General features: G+C 38.2%; 1 protein-coding gene across 1 annotated transcript in view; it reads left to right on the top strand.

Moving 5' to 3' along the window:
- Positions 1 to 351: 351 nt before the first annotated feature.
- Positions 352 to 16,909, top strand: part of LOC103599842 (zinc finger protein 709-like) — a 28,380-nt gene continuing 11,822 nt past the window's right edge. The window contains exons 1-4 of the mRNA XM_008584009.1: positions 352 to 430; positions 3,513 to 3,569; positions 15,411 to 15,537; positions 15,767 to 15,859. Coding sequence (XP_008582231.1) covers positions 3,555 to 3,569; positions 15,411 to 15,537; positions 15,767 to 15,859 — 235 coding nt within the window. The 5' untranslated portion in view covers positions 352 to 430; positions 3,513 to 3,554. The remainder of the gene's footprint in view (positions 431 to 3,512; positions 3,570 to 15,410; positions 15,538 to 15,766; positions 15,860 to 16,909) is intronic.

The raw sequence follows: 16,909 nt of genomic DNA, 5'->3' as shown, positions 1-16,909 counted from the left end.
GAATTCTACCTCGTAATAAAGTGGAAAGAGGCCAGTCTTGATCCATCAGGTCCTGTTCTCCTGGTAGCAAGAATCCCTGCCGAGAAAATAAACAAAATCTTCTCCTTCGGTCCCTAAAGGATGACAGCAGAGGCTTGTGGGAAATGTAGTGTCGTCCGCCCGTGACGTTGGCAACCCAGGAGGACTAAACAGCTGCTCCAAGTTCCTTCTGTACTTGTGGGGCTCCGCTCACTCTGCCATCTGGGAAATGTAGTTTCCCTCTGCAGTGAGGACACCTGCGCAGGACTACGGGAAAGGCTTTTCCGGGTTTCTTCTGCGCATGTGCGGTTCCGCCCACGCCGCCATCTTTTCGCTGTAAGTCCCCGAAGCTGCGGACACCTCAGCGCTGCTCCTCAGATCCTTAGAGCTTCAGCATTGTGCGTCTCTGAAGGTGGGTGTGAGGGTGAAAGAGGAGCCCGCGGGCCTCGGGGACCCTGGGGAGAGGGACGATGTCCTGGCACTTGGGGACAGGAGAGCCGCGGGCCTCGGGCGGGCGGGGCCTGACGAGCGGCGTGAGCGCGGACCTGGGCCGGGCCGGACCTGGGAAGGGGCGCCCGGGCTGCGCTTTCCAGACCGCTGCGTAAGAGGACGGCGCTGCCGGGTGTGCAGAAGCCGGTTCCAGATGTCCCAGGACGGGGGCTCAGGTCCCAGGTGGCGACGGGAACGTGAGTGGGGGCGTGTGAAGGCAGCGAGCCTGGGAGGTGTGGGGAGGTCACGTTCCAGCTCCGCCATCAGGAACCTGGTACCGACCTATGGGACGTTCACTTCACCATCTGTACCGTGAGCGTGTGGACATTAGTGTGATGCCCCAGATCCCGGAGGTGAATCTGGGATTGCGAGGTGTGTGCAGACTGTCACTCTGTGGCTGCTGTGGTCGTGGGTGTCTCGGTGTCTCTTCAGGAGGTCACGTTTCTGGTCCCTCCTGCCCTGTGCAGCCTGCCTGGCGCTCCTTGTTTAATTTACAGAAGCTTATACAGAACTTTGTTTCCAGGACAGTGACTTCTAGGAAGGAGATTGGGGCACTGGATGTTGGTCTCATTTTCTTTGGAGTGAAGGAGATACGACAAACTTTGAAGGACGGTGTCCTGTGAATAAGAATCCCACCTGGGGGAGCATCGTTGTGGCCGGAACCCTCTGAGTACCGCTTCAGTCCCAGAAAGGTGAAGGTCCCAGCTTTGCACAGCCCAGACAGCAATTGTGTGTAGTGTTTACAACGCACCGCAGTTGGTGATGACACCACGTTCAGTAGCTGTCTGAGACTGGGTGATATCGGAAGGTTGGGACCAACTTTCAGAAGGGAGAAGTGAGTTAGGCTGAGAAGGAGAGGCAAGGACCCAGGAGGTGTTACTTATTGAAGGGGGTTTGAAGGTGTCTGTGGGGTGCAGGAATAACCTGTCACCGCTGATAGGGTCTGTCTGCAGTGCTCTCTGAACACACGCCCATTCCTTCAATCTTCCCTCACTGTTCCCAGTGTCTGAGCTCTCAAACCCAGCCTTTGGCCAAATTTGGCATCTAGAGATGTGCTGATGGTTCTCTATCTTCATAGTTCTTTTCTGGACATTCAGGAATAGTTTTCCCCATATATCTACCTTGTAAGAAAAGTGAAAATAACTGGATATGAGGAAATGTGACTTGCCCAGGTTCACATGATTTGTTGATGCTAGACATCCTGACTTTTTGACTAGCATTTTCTGTTTTTCCTCATTTAAGTCAAAGCAAGTGTTCGTTCATTTTTGAGATTATTTTTGTAATGCTGAAGTCAACTTAGAGCAAACAGTGCTTTAACATACATTACCTTAAACATGTCTATCCTTTTTTAACTCCAGTACTTTCTTTGGATTATGTCACCTCAAAGGGGAAATAATCTAAGTATTTCCCACTTAATATTAGTAAGCTATTCTTTTTTTTTTTTTTTTTTTTTTTTTTTCTTTTTCCTTTTTTGAGACCGGCCACACCACGCTCAGCCAGTGAGCTCTGTGAGCGCGCTGGTCATCCCTATATAGGATCTGAACCCGCGTGGGAGCGCTGCTGCACTCCCAGTGCCGCACTCTCCCGAGTGTGCCACGGGCTCGGCCTGTAGTAAGCCATTCTTTAAAATCATAACTTTTGTAGGAATATATTGAAGGCAATTTTACATTATTTAACGTGGGAAAATTAGACTACAGTTCCCTTCTACTCAAAACCAATTTCTTAATTGTAATTAAAATGTTTATGTTCTTCAAAAAGTTCATGGAAAGATTTCTATTCTCTTTTCATTCTATTTTTCCCCAGACTTTTGAAAGTACCCTGATACAGTGCATTACTCACTTATAAAGACCACTCTTTTAATGTTGTATGTAAAGTAAACAACTTGTATGTGATGTAAAAAACAATACAAAACAAAACTTACAACATAGTTTACTGATGTGCAAATAATTGTGGTACGATTTACATAGCCTCTGTTAGGGCTGGAAGCTTCCCTGAAGTACATGTAGTTAACATTTATTGTGATTTTCAAAACTTCTACCTGTGGTTGTGAAGGTATATTGAATGTACTTGACTTATAATTTAAGAATTTCTCGCCCACGTAATTTTGTTAAATATGTTTTGAGTCTTGGGGACTTCGATGTATCATTCAGCATTTGCCATGTAAGAAACAAATCAAACCCCAATGTCTTGAAAAACCCAGCCATCTTATTTTTTTGAAGTTCTGTGGATCCACATCTTGGGTGCATTTTAGCTGGGCAGTTCTCATTCTAGTGTCCCCTTGATTACAAATGTGGGTTTAGTTACCTGGTATCTTGACTGAGGCTGTTTGGTTAAAGATGGCTAGTACTTTTCAAACCTATGTTTGCATGACATTTTCTAATGTGACACTGCCCAAAGCAGGTCACACAACAAAGACTAGTTTATTGTCAGAGCATACTATTTGAGGGCTTGGGTACGGGGAAATCAGTATACCTGAAGAAATATACATTATGTGTATTTTTTTAACAATATAATCAGAGGGAAAGTGCTGGGTTGCAAGATGCACACTATCCAGACATTTAGGCACTTAAAAGGAAGATGTGTTGTAATGGGAACACTTTCTTGGAATCATGTGTGAACTTAACTTATTAATAGTTTAACAGTTAATACAGCCAAATGATTTCCACAATACTAATTTTAGTGATGTTGCAATGTGTTTTTCTTTGGTTTAAGGTATTGTTATATGTTTCGGTAATATGATTCATGCTAAGTCAGAAGGCTATGAATATTTTCATTGACCCAAAAATAAACCGTGTGTGTAAGTGCACCTATTAATGTACTTGGAGCTGCACCTTTAGTGGGGTCTTTGTTGCCCCTTATTGAGGCATGAAAGACAGTTCTCTCACAGGAAGGCTTTTTGTTTTTTTATTTGTCTTTTTCAGCTAGTAAGTAGTTTGGGGAAGGAGAATCTAGAGCCAACCCACAACAGTTCTCTACTTACTCAACTTCATTCTCTTTTCTCCCAGCTATGCTGATAGACTGTGCTGAGTTTACAAGAGCAAAAAAAGATGAATAAATCTCTGGTGAGTTTTTTGGTTATTTATTACTCACTCTTTTTTTTATTGTACTATGTGAGCTTTATGGCATGTGTAAATTAAAATTGAAAAGTACAAATGAGTAAAATTCAACTTGAAAGAAATGTACATTCATATGGTAAAGTTGGCATGTAGATATAGCAGTTTGTAAGACCTCACAGTCATCCAAGTTGAATAAAAATTTTTCTCTGGTCTTTGTGATGTCATGGAAAAAAGGCAGACACCTTGTTTACATGATTGGAATAGAACCTGAGAAGAGAATCTTTCAAATTCTTTTGGATGTGAAGACTTGGTGGCACCAAATTCTGCAACACCATCAATGTTAGAAAGTTTTTCACTGCTGACCTGGAAATAAACTCACTTTCTGCAGTGGAAATAGTTACCTAATTCGAAGGCACAAGTTGCTTAGTAAGCTTTTTATAAAGTTTCTAAAATAAATCTAGTTCCAGAAGCCTTTAGAAGACTGTACTAAGATTTGTAGATAAAACAGAATGATAACCAAAGTTACAGTCAAATCCAGTGACTGTTCTCTACTCAATTTAGAAAAAGACTAGAGTCTTCTGCTACAGTTTGAACTACTGTTCATGATATTCTCCTGGAAATTACTCTGTTAGTTTATTATTTTCTCTCATGACTTCACTGATGGTTTTTGCTGTTTTCTCCTGAGTTCTTCTTTCTTCTTTATAACATAGCTTATCAAAGTGCTTCATCCTGGGCCCTGTTTTTCTCATGTGAAATTCTTTCTCACTGATTCAGTCCTCTGTAGTTTGCAGTCCTCTTTCTCTCCAGGTTGTACTTCTTCCCTAGTCTTTTGATCATAGGTTGAACTCTGTTGAATGCTTGTTTGTAGCTATTTAAAAGGCACCTCAGGGGGCTGGCTTGTTAGCTCCAATGTTTAGATCATGGTGTTTTAACACCAAGGTCAAGGGTTCAGATCTCTGCACCAGCCAGCTGCCAGAGGGAAAAAGAAACAACAAAACATCACCTCAAGACCAACAAATCTAAAATTAAAACCAATTCCCTTTCTTCTGTTATATGTGTTATCACTACCACCCAGCCACTGACACAAGCCACCAAAATGAGATTTCTCCTGGACTCCTCCCTGTTTCTTGTATCTAATTTTATCTTGCATTACTTCCTGCTACTTTTGTTTGGTCTTTTCATTTTATTCTAATTTCTATATACACTGCCAGTATAGGGGGAGATATTGGTACACAAAATATAGTAACTTTGTTCCATTGCAAATATCATTCTTGTGAAAACCTGAAGGTAATGTTTGCTGGGCTGTGAGGTTCAATCCCTGGTGACCTGTGCTTCTAGCCAGCAACTGTGGTGACATCCTTAAGAGTCCCTGGGGAGAAAGCCTTCAGGAGTTACTGGGACATGTTTAAACAATGGTCAGTAAAAAGACATGGAAGTAATAAAAACAGAAAGTACAAATTTTCATAATGTCTGCCTTTTGCTTCTGTAAATTTACATCAGTGAATCTATTTGTAGTTTTTAATAATACACAGTTATCTGTTTGTAGTTCAATAAGACCCATCATGTTTTTAAACTTTCTTAAAGATTGTATTTTATTCTTCTCCTATTTCAGGTAATTACATAAAAGTGAATGAGAAAGATGGATGTGTGCATAAGTCATCAGTATGTTTTTAAAGTAGAACTGTAGCTAACAGATAGTTAAAAACAAAACCTGACAAACCAGTTAACTGAACATTTACATGCACAATTGTAGTTTGAGATCTAACATAAGATGTGAAATGCTTTCATTCTTTGTTTTGAATCTGATATTCAGTGTGAACCTACATTCTTCATGTTTCAAATCAAAGTAAAACCTAAGGCCTCTAATAATTTTTTTGGTGTTCCAGTGATCTGCTGTGCAACAAAGTATCAGAAAACTTCTTGGCTTAAAATAAGAACATCTTATTACATGTCACAATGTTTTGGGTCAGTAAACTGGACAGGGTGGTGTGGGTTTGCTGCTACACAATGACTCTGCTCTGAGCTGGAAAAACTCTAGTGGCTGGGAACACTGAGGAGACATCCAGCCCTCTCTTTGTGGCCATGTTGGACTTCCTCACAGAGTGGCGTTCTCAGGGTAGTCAGGTTTGTCTGGCTTCTGCCAGAACAAGTGTCCAAGAGGCCCAGGCAGAAGCCGTGAGGATTCTTATTATCTCCATTCAGATACCAAAGCATCTCTTCCAATGTATTCTCTTAGTCAAGCACATCCCTAAGACTAGCCTTGATTCAAGGGGAAGACAATTAGATTCTTCCTTTCAATAAGAGAAATAGCAAGACTTTGCAGCACTATTTAATAGACCACAGTCTGCTCTCTGGCCATAAATTTCTACCACATGCAAGATATACTTTGCCCTTCTCAAGAGCCCTGTAATTTTCTACCATTGTGCAGTTGGCAAAAAGCCAAACTAAATAAGATCCAGTGTCCTGTCATCTTTTTAACATGCACCCAGCTTATAGTGAACAGACAGGCATGACCATGTGTGCAGTTTTCTTCAGACAGGGTTGGTGAGAAAGGGAAGGACCCTGCAGGCACTGGTCTGAATAGTTATTCCCCTCAGGCACCTGCTTTAGTATCTCATTAGGACCCAGCCCTGGTTCCTGGAAAAGATGCTTTGTTGCTCTTCACTGTGTCCTCTGATCTCTCACCATTCTGTGTCAATAGCTCTTTTTCTTAAATGCCTGGGTTTGCAGTTGACTGACTTTCTTTACCTATTTTTGGTTATTACATGTTGGGGGATCCAATGACCTTTTTAATTTTTTTCTGACTGGCCTTTTGATACAGGAAATTATCTGGTTTAATCACTGCCATAAAAACATGGGTTTCCATTGTTCTAAAATCCATTAGACCAATGTTAGCCCCACACTTTCTGAGTCAGGCCCTTTGTTCTCTGACCTCCCTGTCTCTCTATGGTGGCTATTTCCTTAGAAGTTTTATGTTTACTAGGCACTTTCTATGTGTCAGATCCTAAGGTACTTAGAAAGCTCGGAATTTCGGTCTTTCATCTGTTTTGGAAAACTGGATTTGATATTTGCCACAATTCAAAAATGAATTAAAATAGAGTTTTATTTCAAACTCAGCAAGTCCTGGCTCCTTCATATTTTCTCTAAATTCTGTTTGAAAATTGAACATCCTTCTTTTATTTTCTCAATGACACAGAGAGGGAGCCAGGTAGCACTTTTCCCATTGTGCCCCAAAGTCTCCTTTGGCACACTGTGACATGGTGAGATACCCTTTCCATTTTCCATGTTATGGTAGGTGGTATTGTGGCCCACATCCTTCAGTGTTCCATTTATTTCTAGTAATATAATTTGTCTTGAATATTCTTTTGCTGTCATCAACATTTCCACTTAATCTTTTCATAATTTGTATTGCTATGGTAGATATGTTTTCATTATTTTACTTTTAGTCTGTTTCTTTGAAATTAAAGTGTAGTTCTCTGGACAACATACTTGGGTCTTACTTTCCTATCAAATCTGAAAGTCTTTGCCTTAAGGAGAATATTTAATGCAATTCCATTTAAACTAATTATTGATTAGGTTTAATTTGTGTGACATTTTGCTATTTTCTATTTGTATTTGCCTCATTTGCCTTTTAATCCTCTGCTTTTTATTCTAAATTTTTATCAATTAATTTTTCAAAAATATTTTATTTTGGTTTATCTATTGACTTTTGAAATAATTTATTTTTAATTTTAGTAAAAAACATGTAGTATAAAATTTACCATTTAAATCATTTCTTAACCTTTATATAGTTTTGATTATACTGAGATATCCACAAGTGCAGGAGATATCCACAAATGCAGGAGATATCCACAGGTTGTTTTATCTTGGAAAATTGAGGGGCCAGCCTGTGGCTCACTCAGGAGAGTGTGGTGCTGATAACACCAATGCCATGGGTTCAGATCCCATATAGGGATGGCTGGTTGACTCACTGTTTGAGCGTGGTGCTGACAACACCAAGTAAAGGGTTAAGATCCCCTTACCGGTCATCTTTTTAAAAAAAGAAAGAAAATTGAAACTCTACATCTATTAAATGACAACTCCCCAAATCCCCCTTCTCCGAGCCTGGCAACCACCATTCTACTTTGTGTTTCTAAACATTTGACTTGTCAGTGGGACCTTATGATACTTGTCATTTTGCAAATGTCTTATTTCCCTTTGCATAATGTCCTCAATTCCATGTTATAGAATATATCATGATTTCTTTTCTTCTTTAGGTTGGATATTATTTCTTTGTATATACCACATTTTATTCATCCATTCATTCATGGCTGAACATTTGGGTTGCTTTCACCTCTTAACTCTGTGAGTGCTGCTATGAACACAGGTGTGGAAATATCTTTTTGTGATTCTGCTATTATTTTGCATATAAGTACAAAACTTGGATTTATGAATCCTATGGTAATTCTATTTTTAATTTTTTGAGAAGTCGGTGTACTTTTTAAAAATAGGGGCTGCATTTCTTTACATACTAACATAAAGTGTAGAAAGTTTCCAGTTTTGCCAGTACTTGTTATTTTCTATTGGTTGTGAAATGATATTTCATTGTGGTTTTGCATTTCTCTAATGATTAATGATGTTAAGCATCTTTCCATAAGCTTGCTTGACATTGGTATATCATCTTTGTAGAAATGTCTGTTGAAGCCCTTTGCTTATTTTTTAATCAGATTATTTGTTTTCTTGTTTACTTATAGGTGTTTTATTTTTATTTTAATTTCTCAATATACAATGTGGTTGATTATTGTAGCTCGTTACTGAAACCTCCCTCTCTCCTCCCTCACCCCGCTCGCTCCCAACAATCTCCTTTCTAGTTGCTTGTCGTATCAACTTCAAGGAATTGTGATTATTGTGTTTATTTCCCTCCCCCCCCCCCCCGGGGGGTTTGTGTTTTTTTTTCTTGTAAAGTTGTTTGTGTTCCTTGTATATTCTGGATATTAATCCTTTGTCAGATGTATATTTTGCAAATATTTTCTCTCTGTTGGTTGTCTTTTAACTCTGTTAATTGTTTCTTTCGCTGTGCAGAAGCTCTTTAGTTTGATATAATCCCATTTGTTTATTTTTCCTTTGGTTGCCCTTGCTTTTGGGGTCGTATTCATGAAGTCTGTGTCCAGTCCTATTTCCTGAAGTGTTTTGCCTATGTTTTCTTAAGAAGTTTTATTGTTTCCGGGTGTATATTTAATTCTTTAATCCACTTTGAGTTGGTTGTGGTATATGGTGAGAGGTATTGGTCTAGCTTCATTCTCCTGCATATGGATATCCAGTTATTCCAGAACCATTTGCTGAAGAGGCAGGCTCTTCCCCAGTTTATAGACTTGGTGCCTCTGCCAAAGATCAGATGGCAGTAAATGTGTGGGTTGATTTCTGGATTCTCTATTCTATTCCTTTGATCAGTGTGTCTGTTTTTATGCCAGTACCATACTGTTCTGGTTATTATAGCTTTGTAATATAGTTTAAAGTCAGGGAGCATTATGCCTCCAGCTTTATTTTTTGCTCAGCATTGCTTTGGCTATGCATGGTCTATGGTTATTCCATACAAATGTCTGGATAGTTTTTTCCATTTCTGAGAAAAATGTCATTGGAATTTAGATGGGGATTGCATTGAATTTGTTTATCACTTTGGGTAGTATGGACACTTTCACAATGTTGATTCTTCCAATCCAAGAGCATGGGATATCTTTCCATCTTCTTGTGTCCTCTTTAATTTCTCTCAGCAGTGTTTTGTAATTCTCATTATAGAGATTTTTCACATCCTTGGTTAACTCAATTCCTAAGTTTTTTAAATTAAATTTAATTTTTTTGGGGGGGTTTGCTATTGTAAATGGGCATGCTTTCTTGATTTCCATTTGTGCATATTCACTACTGGAGAATAGAAATGCTACTGATTTTTGTGTGCTGATTTTGTATCCTGCAACTTTGCTGAAATCATTTATCAACTCCAAGAGTTTTTTCATAGAGGCTTTAGGCTGTTCGATATATAGGATCATGTCATCTGCAAACAGGGAATATTTGATTTGCTCTTTTCCAATCTGGATGTCCTTTATTTCCTTCTCTTCTCTTATTGCTCTGGTTAGTACTTTCAACAGTATGTTGAATAGGAGTGGTGAGAGTGGGCATCCTTGTCTAGTTCCTGTTCTTAAAGGAAAAACTTTCAGCTTTTCCCCATTCAGGATGATATTGGCAGTTGGTTTGTCATATATGGCTTTAATTATGTCGATGTACTTCCCATCTATACTTAACGTATAGAGAGTCTTTATCATGAGTGCGTGTTGAATTTTATCGAATGTTTTTTCAGCATCTATACTGATGATCATATGGTCTTTGTGTTTGATTTTATTGATTTGGTTTATCCCATTTTTTGATTTCCGTATGTTGAACCAACCTTGCATCCCTGGGATAAATCCCACTTTATTGTGGTGTATAATTTTGTATATGTGTTGCTGAAGTCTGTTAGCTATTATTTTATTGAGGATTTTTGCATGTATATTCATCAAGGATATAGGTGTGTAGTTTTCTTTTTTAGTTGAAGCTTTACCTGGTTTTGGTATCAGCGTTTGCTGATGTTCATCGAGTGAGTATGGGAGAATTGCCTCTGTTTCAATTTTGGAGTAGTTTGTAGAGAATTCCTCTGATTGTTTGGTAGAATTCTGCTGTGAATCCATCCAGTCCTGGGCTTTTCTTTGTTGGGAGCCTTCTGAAAACAGCTTCAATTTCTTTTATTGTTATTGGTCTGTTCAGATTTTCTTCATCTTCTTGGCTCAGTTTTGGTAGCTTGTGTGTGTCCAGAAATTTATCCATTTCCTTCAGATTTTCAAATTTGTTGGCATATAGTTGTTTAGAGTAGTCTCGATTGATTCCTTGTGTTTCAGATGTATCAGTTGTGATATTATCTTTTTCATTTCTAATTTTTGTTATTTGGATCTTCTCTCTTCTTTTTTTAGTTGCTTTATAAATCTGGCTGCTCTGACATTGGGTGTGTATATATTTTTGATTGTTATGTCTTCTCGGTGGATCAATCCTTTTATCATCATGTAGTGGCCATTATCTCTTTTTATGGCTTTTAGTTTAAAGTCTATTTTATCAGATACAAGAATAGCTACTCCAGCTTGTTTTTCATTTCTGTTTTTATGGTAAATCTTTTTCCATCCTTTCACTCTCAGTCTATGTGAGTCTTTATGGGTGAGGTGGTTCCTTTGAAGGCAGCATATAGTTGGGTCCTCCTTTTTAATCCAGTCAGCCAGTCTGTGTCTTTTGATTTGGGAATTTAATCTTTTTACATTAAGAGTTGTTATTGAAAGGTGTTGATTTACTCCTAGCATTTTATTGATTTTTGTTTGGATGTCTTAAGTGTCTTTTGTTCCTTTCTTTCTGATTTACTGTTTGTTTTCTGTATTTGTTGGTTCCTTGGGTTGTAGATAGCCTTTTTTTTGTTTTGTTTTCTCTTCATTGTTGCCATTTTTATTTTACTAGTGGGTTTTGATTTTTCTTGGGTTTTGATTTTTGTTTGGATGTCTTAAGTGTCTTTTGTTCCTTTCTTTCTGATTTACTGTTTGTTTTCTGTATTTGTTGGTTCCTTGGGTTGTAGATAGCCTTTTTGTTTGTTTTCTCTTCATGAATGCCATTTTTATTATACTAGTGGCTTTTGATTTTCCTTGGGTTTTTTTATGGCAGTGGTAGTTATTTTTCAGGTACCAAACCTAGTACTCCCTTAAGAATATCTTGTAAGTTTGGTCATGCGGTGTTGAACTCCCACAGTTTTTGTTTGTCTGAAAATTATACTGTTTGCCCTTCATTTCGGAAGGATAGCCTTGCAGGGTAGAGTGTTCTTGGCTGGCAATCTTTGTCTTTTAGTATTTTGAATATATCATCCCATTTCTTTCTGGCTTTTAGTGTTTGTGATGAAAAGTCTGATGTTAGTCTGATTGGGGCTCCCTTTTAGGTGATTTGACGCTTCTCTCTTGCACCTTTTGTCTCTGTCTTTGAGTTTTGCCAATTTGACTATAACATGTCTTGGAGAAGACCTTTTCAGGTTGAATACATTTGGGGATCTATGAGCTTCCTAAATCAAATCGAAGATATGTGTCTTCTCCTATTCCTGGGAAGTTTTCTGCCACTATTTTATTGAATATGTTTTCAATGCAATCTCCTTTTTCCTCCCCTTCCAGAATACCCATGACTCAGATGTTTGGTCGCTTCAGGTTGTCCGATATCTCTCAGATTTTCTTCAATGTTTTTAATTCGTTTTTATTTTTTGTTGTCTGCCTGTGTTATTTATAACAGCCGATCTTCAAGGTCATAAGGTCTCTCTTCTGCTTCTGCAAGCCGGCTGGTTAAACTCTCTGTCGTGTTTTTTATTTGGTTGAATGAATTCTTCTGCTTAGTGAGCTCTCCTACATTCTTTTTCGGGGCACTAATTTCCTTGTACATTTCTTCTTTCAGGTCCCGTATACTTTTCTTTATTTTATCATGTTGTCTAGCTGAGTTTTCTTGTATTTCATTTAGTTTCCTTAGAATTATCACTCGAAATTCCTTGTCAGACATATCAAGGTCTTCTTTTTCTTTATTTTATCATGTTGTCTAGCTGAGTTTTCTTGTATTTCATTTAGTTTCCTTAGAATTATCACTCGAAATTCCTTGTCAGACATATCAAGGTCTTCTTGTTCTATAGGATCTAGATCTTGAGGGTTGTTACCCTTTGGTGGTGTACTTTCTTGATTTTTCATATTTCTGGTGTCTTTCCTTTTATGTTTAGTCATTGTGGCAGGGGATTTCATCCTCCACTGCTTTGACACTATTGTCTGGCTAGGATGCTGGTGGGACTGCCAATTTGTTATGGCTGCCTCAGTGTCTGCTCGGTTGCCCACTAGTGCCTCGGGTGCATGGTCACCTTGGATCTTGGGCCTCTAGGGGGTGGTGCCTCTCTGGTCAGCACACACTTGTTGGGGCTGGGGATGGAGTCGAGTGGTTGTGGCAAAGCCTACCTGTTGGGTCACATGCTGGCAGCACAGGATGCATGGTCTCTGCAGATCTTCCACTTCTCCAGCTGGGTGCCTCTCTGATCAGTGCACACTTGGCAGGGCTGGGGATGGAGTTGGGTGGCAATGGTGAGGCCTACCTGCTTGGTCATACACTGGCACCACAGGGCATGTAGTCTTCGAGGATCTTGGGCCTTGTAGGTGTTTCTTAAATGTATTCTTGATGTTAATTTCTTATGAGGTTAATGATTTTCAACTTTTCTCTTTTTTGAGTTGCAAATGTAAATAGGATTGTGTTTTTTGTTTTAAGTTTTACTTGGTCATTGCTGGGGTATAGAAAAGAGATTGACTTTTGTATATTAAAGTTGTATCCTGCAGTCTCACTGTAATCAGTAATTAATTCCAGGAGGTTTTCTATTTACTTGCTAGGATATTTTGCATAGATAATCATATCATCTGCACCTAATGATAGTTTTGTTTATTTTTTTCCCAATCCGTAAATCTTTTATTTTATTTCCTTGTGCTATTGCACTTTCCAGTACTTTTACTGCAGTGTGGGAGGGATAAGAGGGTACATCCTTACCTTGTTCCTGATTACTTGGGAATGCTTTGAGTATCTCACCATTAAGGGTGATGTTAGCTGCAGTTTCCTGTAGATTATCAAGTTGTGATATTCCCCTCTTTTCCTAGGATACTGAGAGTTTATATGATGAATGGATGCTATATTTTTTCAAATGCTTTTTCTGCATCTGTTGATATGATCATGTTTTTTTTTTTTTTTTCTTTTTAGTGTTTTCTTGTTATCAATTACATTAATTTATGTTCATATGTTAAACCACTCTTGCCTACCTGGGATATTTACCACTTGGCCATAGTGGATACTTCTCTCTAGACATTGTTGGATAAGTTTTGCTGATATTTTGTTGATCTTATTTGCATGTATGTTCATGAGAGTTAGCAGTTTGTGGTTTTCTATTCTTATGATATCTTTGTCTTGTAGTTATTGCTCTGTTACCAATTTCTAATTTATTTCTTTTGTGGTCTGAGGGCACATATTGTATGATTTCCATTTTTATTTTGCTAAAGTGTGTTATGTGGCTCTGAATATGGTCTTTGTGATTTTTTTATGTGAGTTTTAGAAGAATGTTTATTCTGTTGTTGTTGGAAGTAGTCTGTAGATATCCATTATACCCAGATCATGTTATTGATTTTAACTATGTCTCTTATAAGTTTCTGTCTGCTGTATTGCTTCATTTTTGTTAAAGGGTGTTGAAATCTCCGGTTTTGATGGTGGATTCTTCTTTCTCCTTGAAGTTCTATTAGGTTTGGTGTCACATAGTTTGATGATCTGTTGTAAGGCACATGCACATTAAGAATTGTCCTCTGGGAGAACTAACTTCTGTATTATGATGTAATGCCACCTTTTCTTCCCCTCTATCCTGTGTTTAAAGATAAAGTGTTTCTGCAATTTCTGTACTTTTTTGTTTTTGTTTTTTTTACTTTCATCCTCTCAGGTTCATTCACTCTGATGCTTTCAGATAACATGGAAATTTTGATACTTTTCAAATCTTTATTATCAGCTTAACTTTTTCTCTTGAATGCTGGAATCATATACCCAATTGCCACTTGGACAGTTGCCATTGGAAATAACTACAGTTCTTTCAAGTATGATGCATTCAAATCTGTTTCACTTTTGCTCTTTATATTTTTCTACCATTTTTCAAACTTTGCTTTACAGCACTAGTACCTAACGAGCTGTGCTTATGTAGATAACCTGAGAGTAAAACTCTTCTTTTTAATTTCTGTACAGCAAATTACTACCACATTCTGTTTCTGGTTTTTTTCCCCTGTTTTTTTCTTATAGTGCTTAGTCTCTCTTTGTGCTTATTTCTATATGTTGTAATGTGTTTGGTCTTCTGTCATCCTGTTTTCTTTGTCCCTCTGACTCTCCCTAAAAGTCTTTTCCATTCTCCTTGTAACGGATGACTACTAAAATGCAAATAAAGTTATGTACTTACAAGACCACATTATTTGCTCCCTGTGGTCTAGAAACTTGCAATGTACACCCTGGTGTGGACACAGACGATCCTTTGGCACATAGGAAGGAAATTTTGGAATGCCTTTTTAATGTACTTTTAATTCACAAGTAATTAAAAAACATCAATAACTACATAAAATGTTTTACTGTTTGAAGTAGGTCCCATATTTAAGTGCAGAATCATTCTATAATCAGTTGCTTCAATATTGTTTTTCTCTTATATTGCCCAAGATCATTCACTCAGACATGGTGCTGTGTGTAGTTCCATTAGTGTGGGGTGTGTTCTTTCTGTTCTTCTGACTGGACTTTTGCTGTTGCCTCATATTCATGAGACCATGCTGTTCACATGGAAGAGTTTAACTTGTTTGGCATTTCAGTGAAGTTCAAACTGAATACAAAATAAAGCTATATTTTTTATTTCTTTCTTAGGCCAGACTATATTGAACTTCTGTTTAAGTTTTTCGTTTAACACAGTATTTCAAGTATTTATTTATATTTATGTCTTCATGCCTGTTTATACTCTCATTGGAAAAGAAAAATTTTATTTACACTTCTACCACTGGCAACAAGGATATTTCTTAAGGTATAAACTAAGTTTTGTTATATTACTTTTAGTAATTAATAAATTATTAGAGTACCAGGGTATTTGTCCTTTGGTTTTTCTTCCTCCTATTCTGTGGAGTACAAAAAAGTGGTATCTTATAAGACACATGCACACACACACAGGTGAAAGCTCCCAGATTTCTGTTTTGTGACCCAGGGATGTTGACTGGAGTTGAGAATGATGTGTCATTACAGGAGTTGGTGTCATTTGAGGATGTGGCTGTGGACTTCACTTGGGAGGAGTGGCAGGACCTGAATGATGCTCAGAGGACTTTGTACAGGGATGTGATGCTGGAGACCTACAGCAACCTGGTGTCACTGAGTGAGTAAAACACCCCAGTGACTTTCAGAAGAAACAGTTACCTTTTTCTTCATAAACATAGAAACCATTTATAGGGTTTCATGCTATTTTGGTAAGATTACATTACTTGAAAATGTGCTCTCTCTCTCATGATGTTCAAATTGACCTCTTTATTGCACAACATCTGATGCTGAACTCTTGCCATTCTTCCAAGGATTAGACTTAGTCCTACATTACTTCCCATTAACAGAACACTGTATTAACAAAGCTGAGGTGATTGTCAAGTTAGAAGAAGGATCAGAGTCATGGACAATAGAAGAATGCCCAAACCAGATCCTGCAAGGTTTGTCAGCACATACAGAAGCCAAGAAAAGTAAACCCCATTAGATGTTGGAAGTGTTTAGCTGCTTCTAGTAATTTCCCCCCCAAGTCCCAGACTTGAGGATGGCTCATCTGCAATCCTGTATTAAATAATCTCCAAGGCGAGATATCTCCTGTATACCCCAATGTTTTATTTTGCTGAATCTGTTTTGTTTGTACTGTAAATCTAATTCCTACATTTCTCTTCTTTGAAATTTATTTTTCTTATTTGCTTTCTTATCATTTTCAGTTGTGCTTGTTTTCTCCATTCTCATGTACTCTTTTTCTTCGTATTGTATCTGTTTTCTGTTGCTTATAACAGAATACCTGTAGCTGGGTAATTTATAAAGAAAGGAACCTTTTTTTTACAAATTTGTTCTGAAGGCTCACCATTCCAAGGTCAGGGGGTTGGATCTGGTGAGGGTCTTTGTTCTGATGGGGACTCTTCCAGACTCTTCCAAGAGTCCCAAAGTAGTGCAGGGTATCACATAGCAACTCATTAAGAAAATTGAAAAGAGTTACAGCAGTGAGCCTTGTACCACATCAAAAATCATGAAGCTGAGGAGAACCCTACATGGGAGAATGGAAAAGGGTGGTCCTTGACTTTGAAGGAAAACCAGGAGATTCTGGGTGGCAAGACCATGTGAACTAAGCTTTCCATGTTGATGGGATAAGATTGTTATTTGGAGTAGGGTTCAGTTAGCATTTTTCTGTTTTGTTTGTAGAAATCATTAAAAAAAAAACCAAAATGAGAAATGTGCTAGAGACTCTTTATGAGCACAGAAGACCACCAACACTTCACTGCACAAAATAAAAGCTTTCACAACAATTAATTATCAAGTGGTGTTCCATGTACTAGGAATTGGGAATAGAATACAAGTTGATTTGAGAAGGAGTTAAAAGAACATATTTCAAAAATGGTGGGAACAGCCTTGGATGCAGAACCAAATATTTTAGAACAGATGGGGGTGTCTAGGGTGGAGAACTGACATTTCCTTTATTGTAATCATTTATACAAAGCAGAGGACGTCAA

The sequence above is a fragment of the Galeopterus variegatus genome, unplaced genomic scaffold (assembly GCF_000696425.1).
Source record: "Galeopterus variegatus unplaced genomic scaffold, G_variegatus-3.0.2 Scaffold3125, whole genome shotgun sequence".
In the NCBI taxonomy this organism is placed as follows: domain Eukaryota; kingdom Metazoa; phylum Chordata; class Mammalia; order Dermoptera; family Cynocephalidae; genus Galeopterus; species Galeopterus variegatus.
The sequence above is the reverse complement of the archived record's forward strand: the minus strand, read 5'-3'. Positions and strand labels throughout refer to the sequence as shown.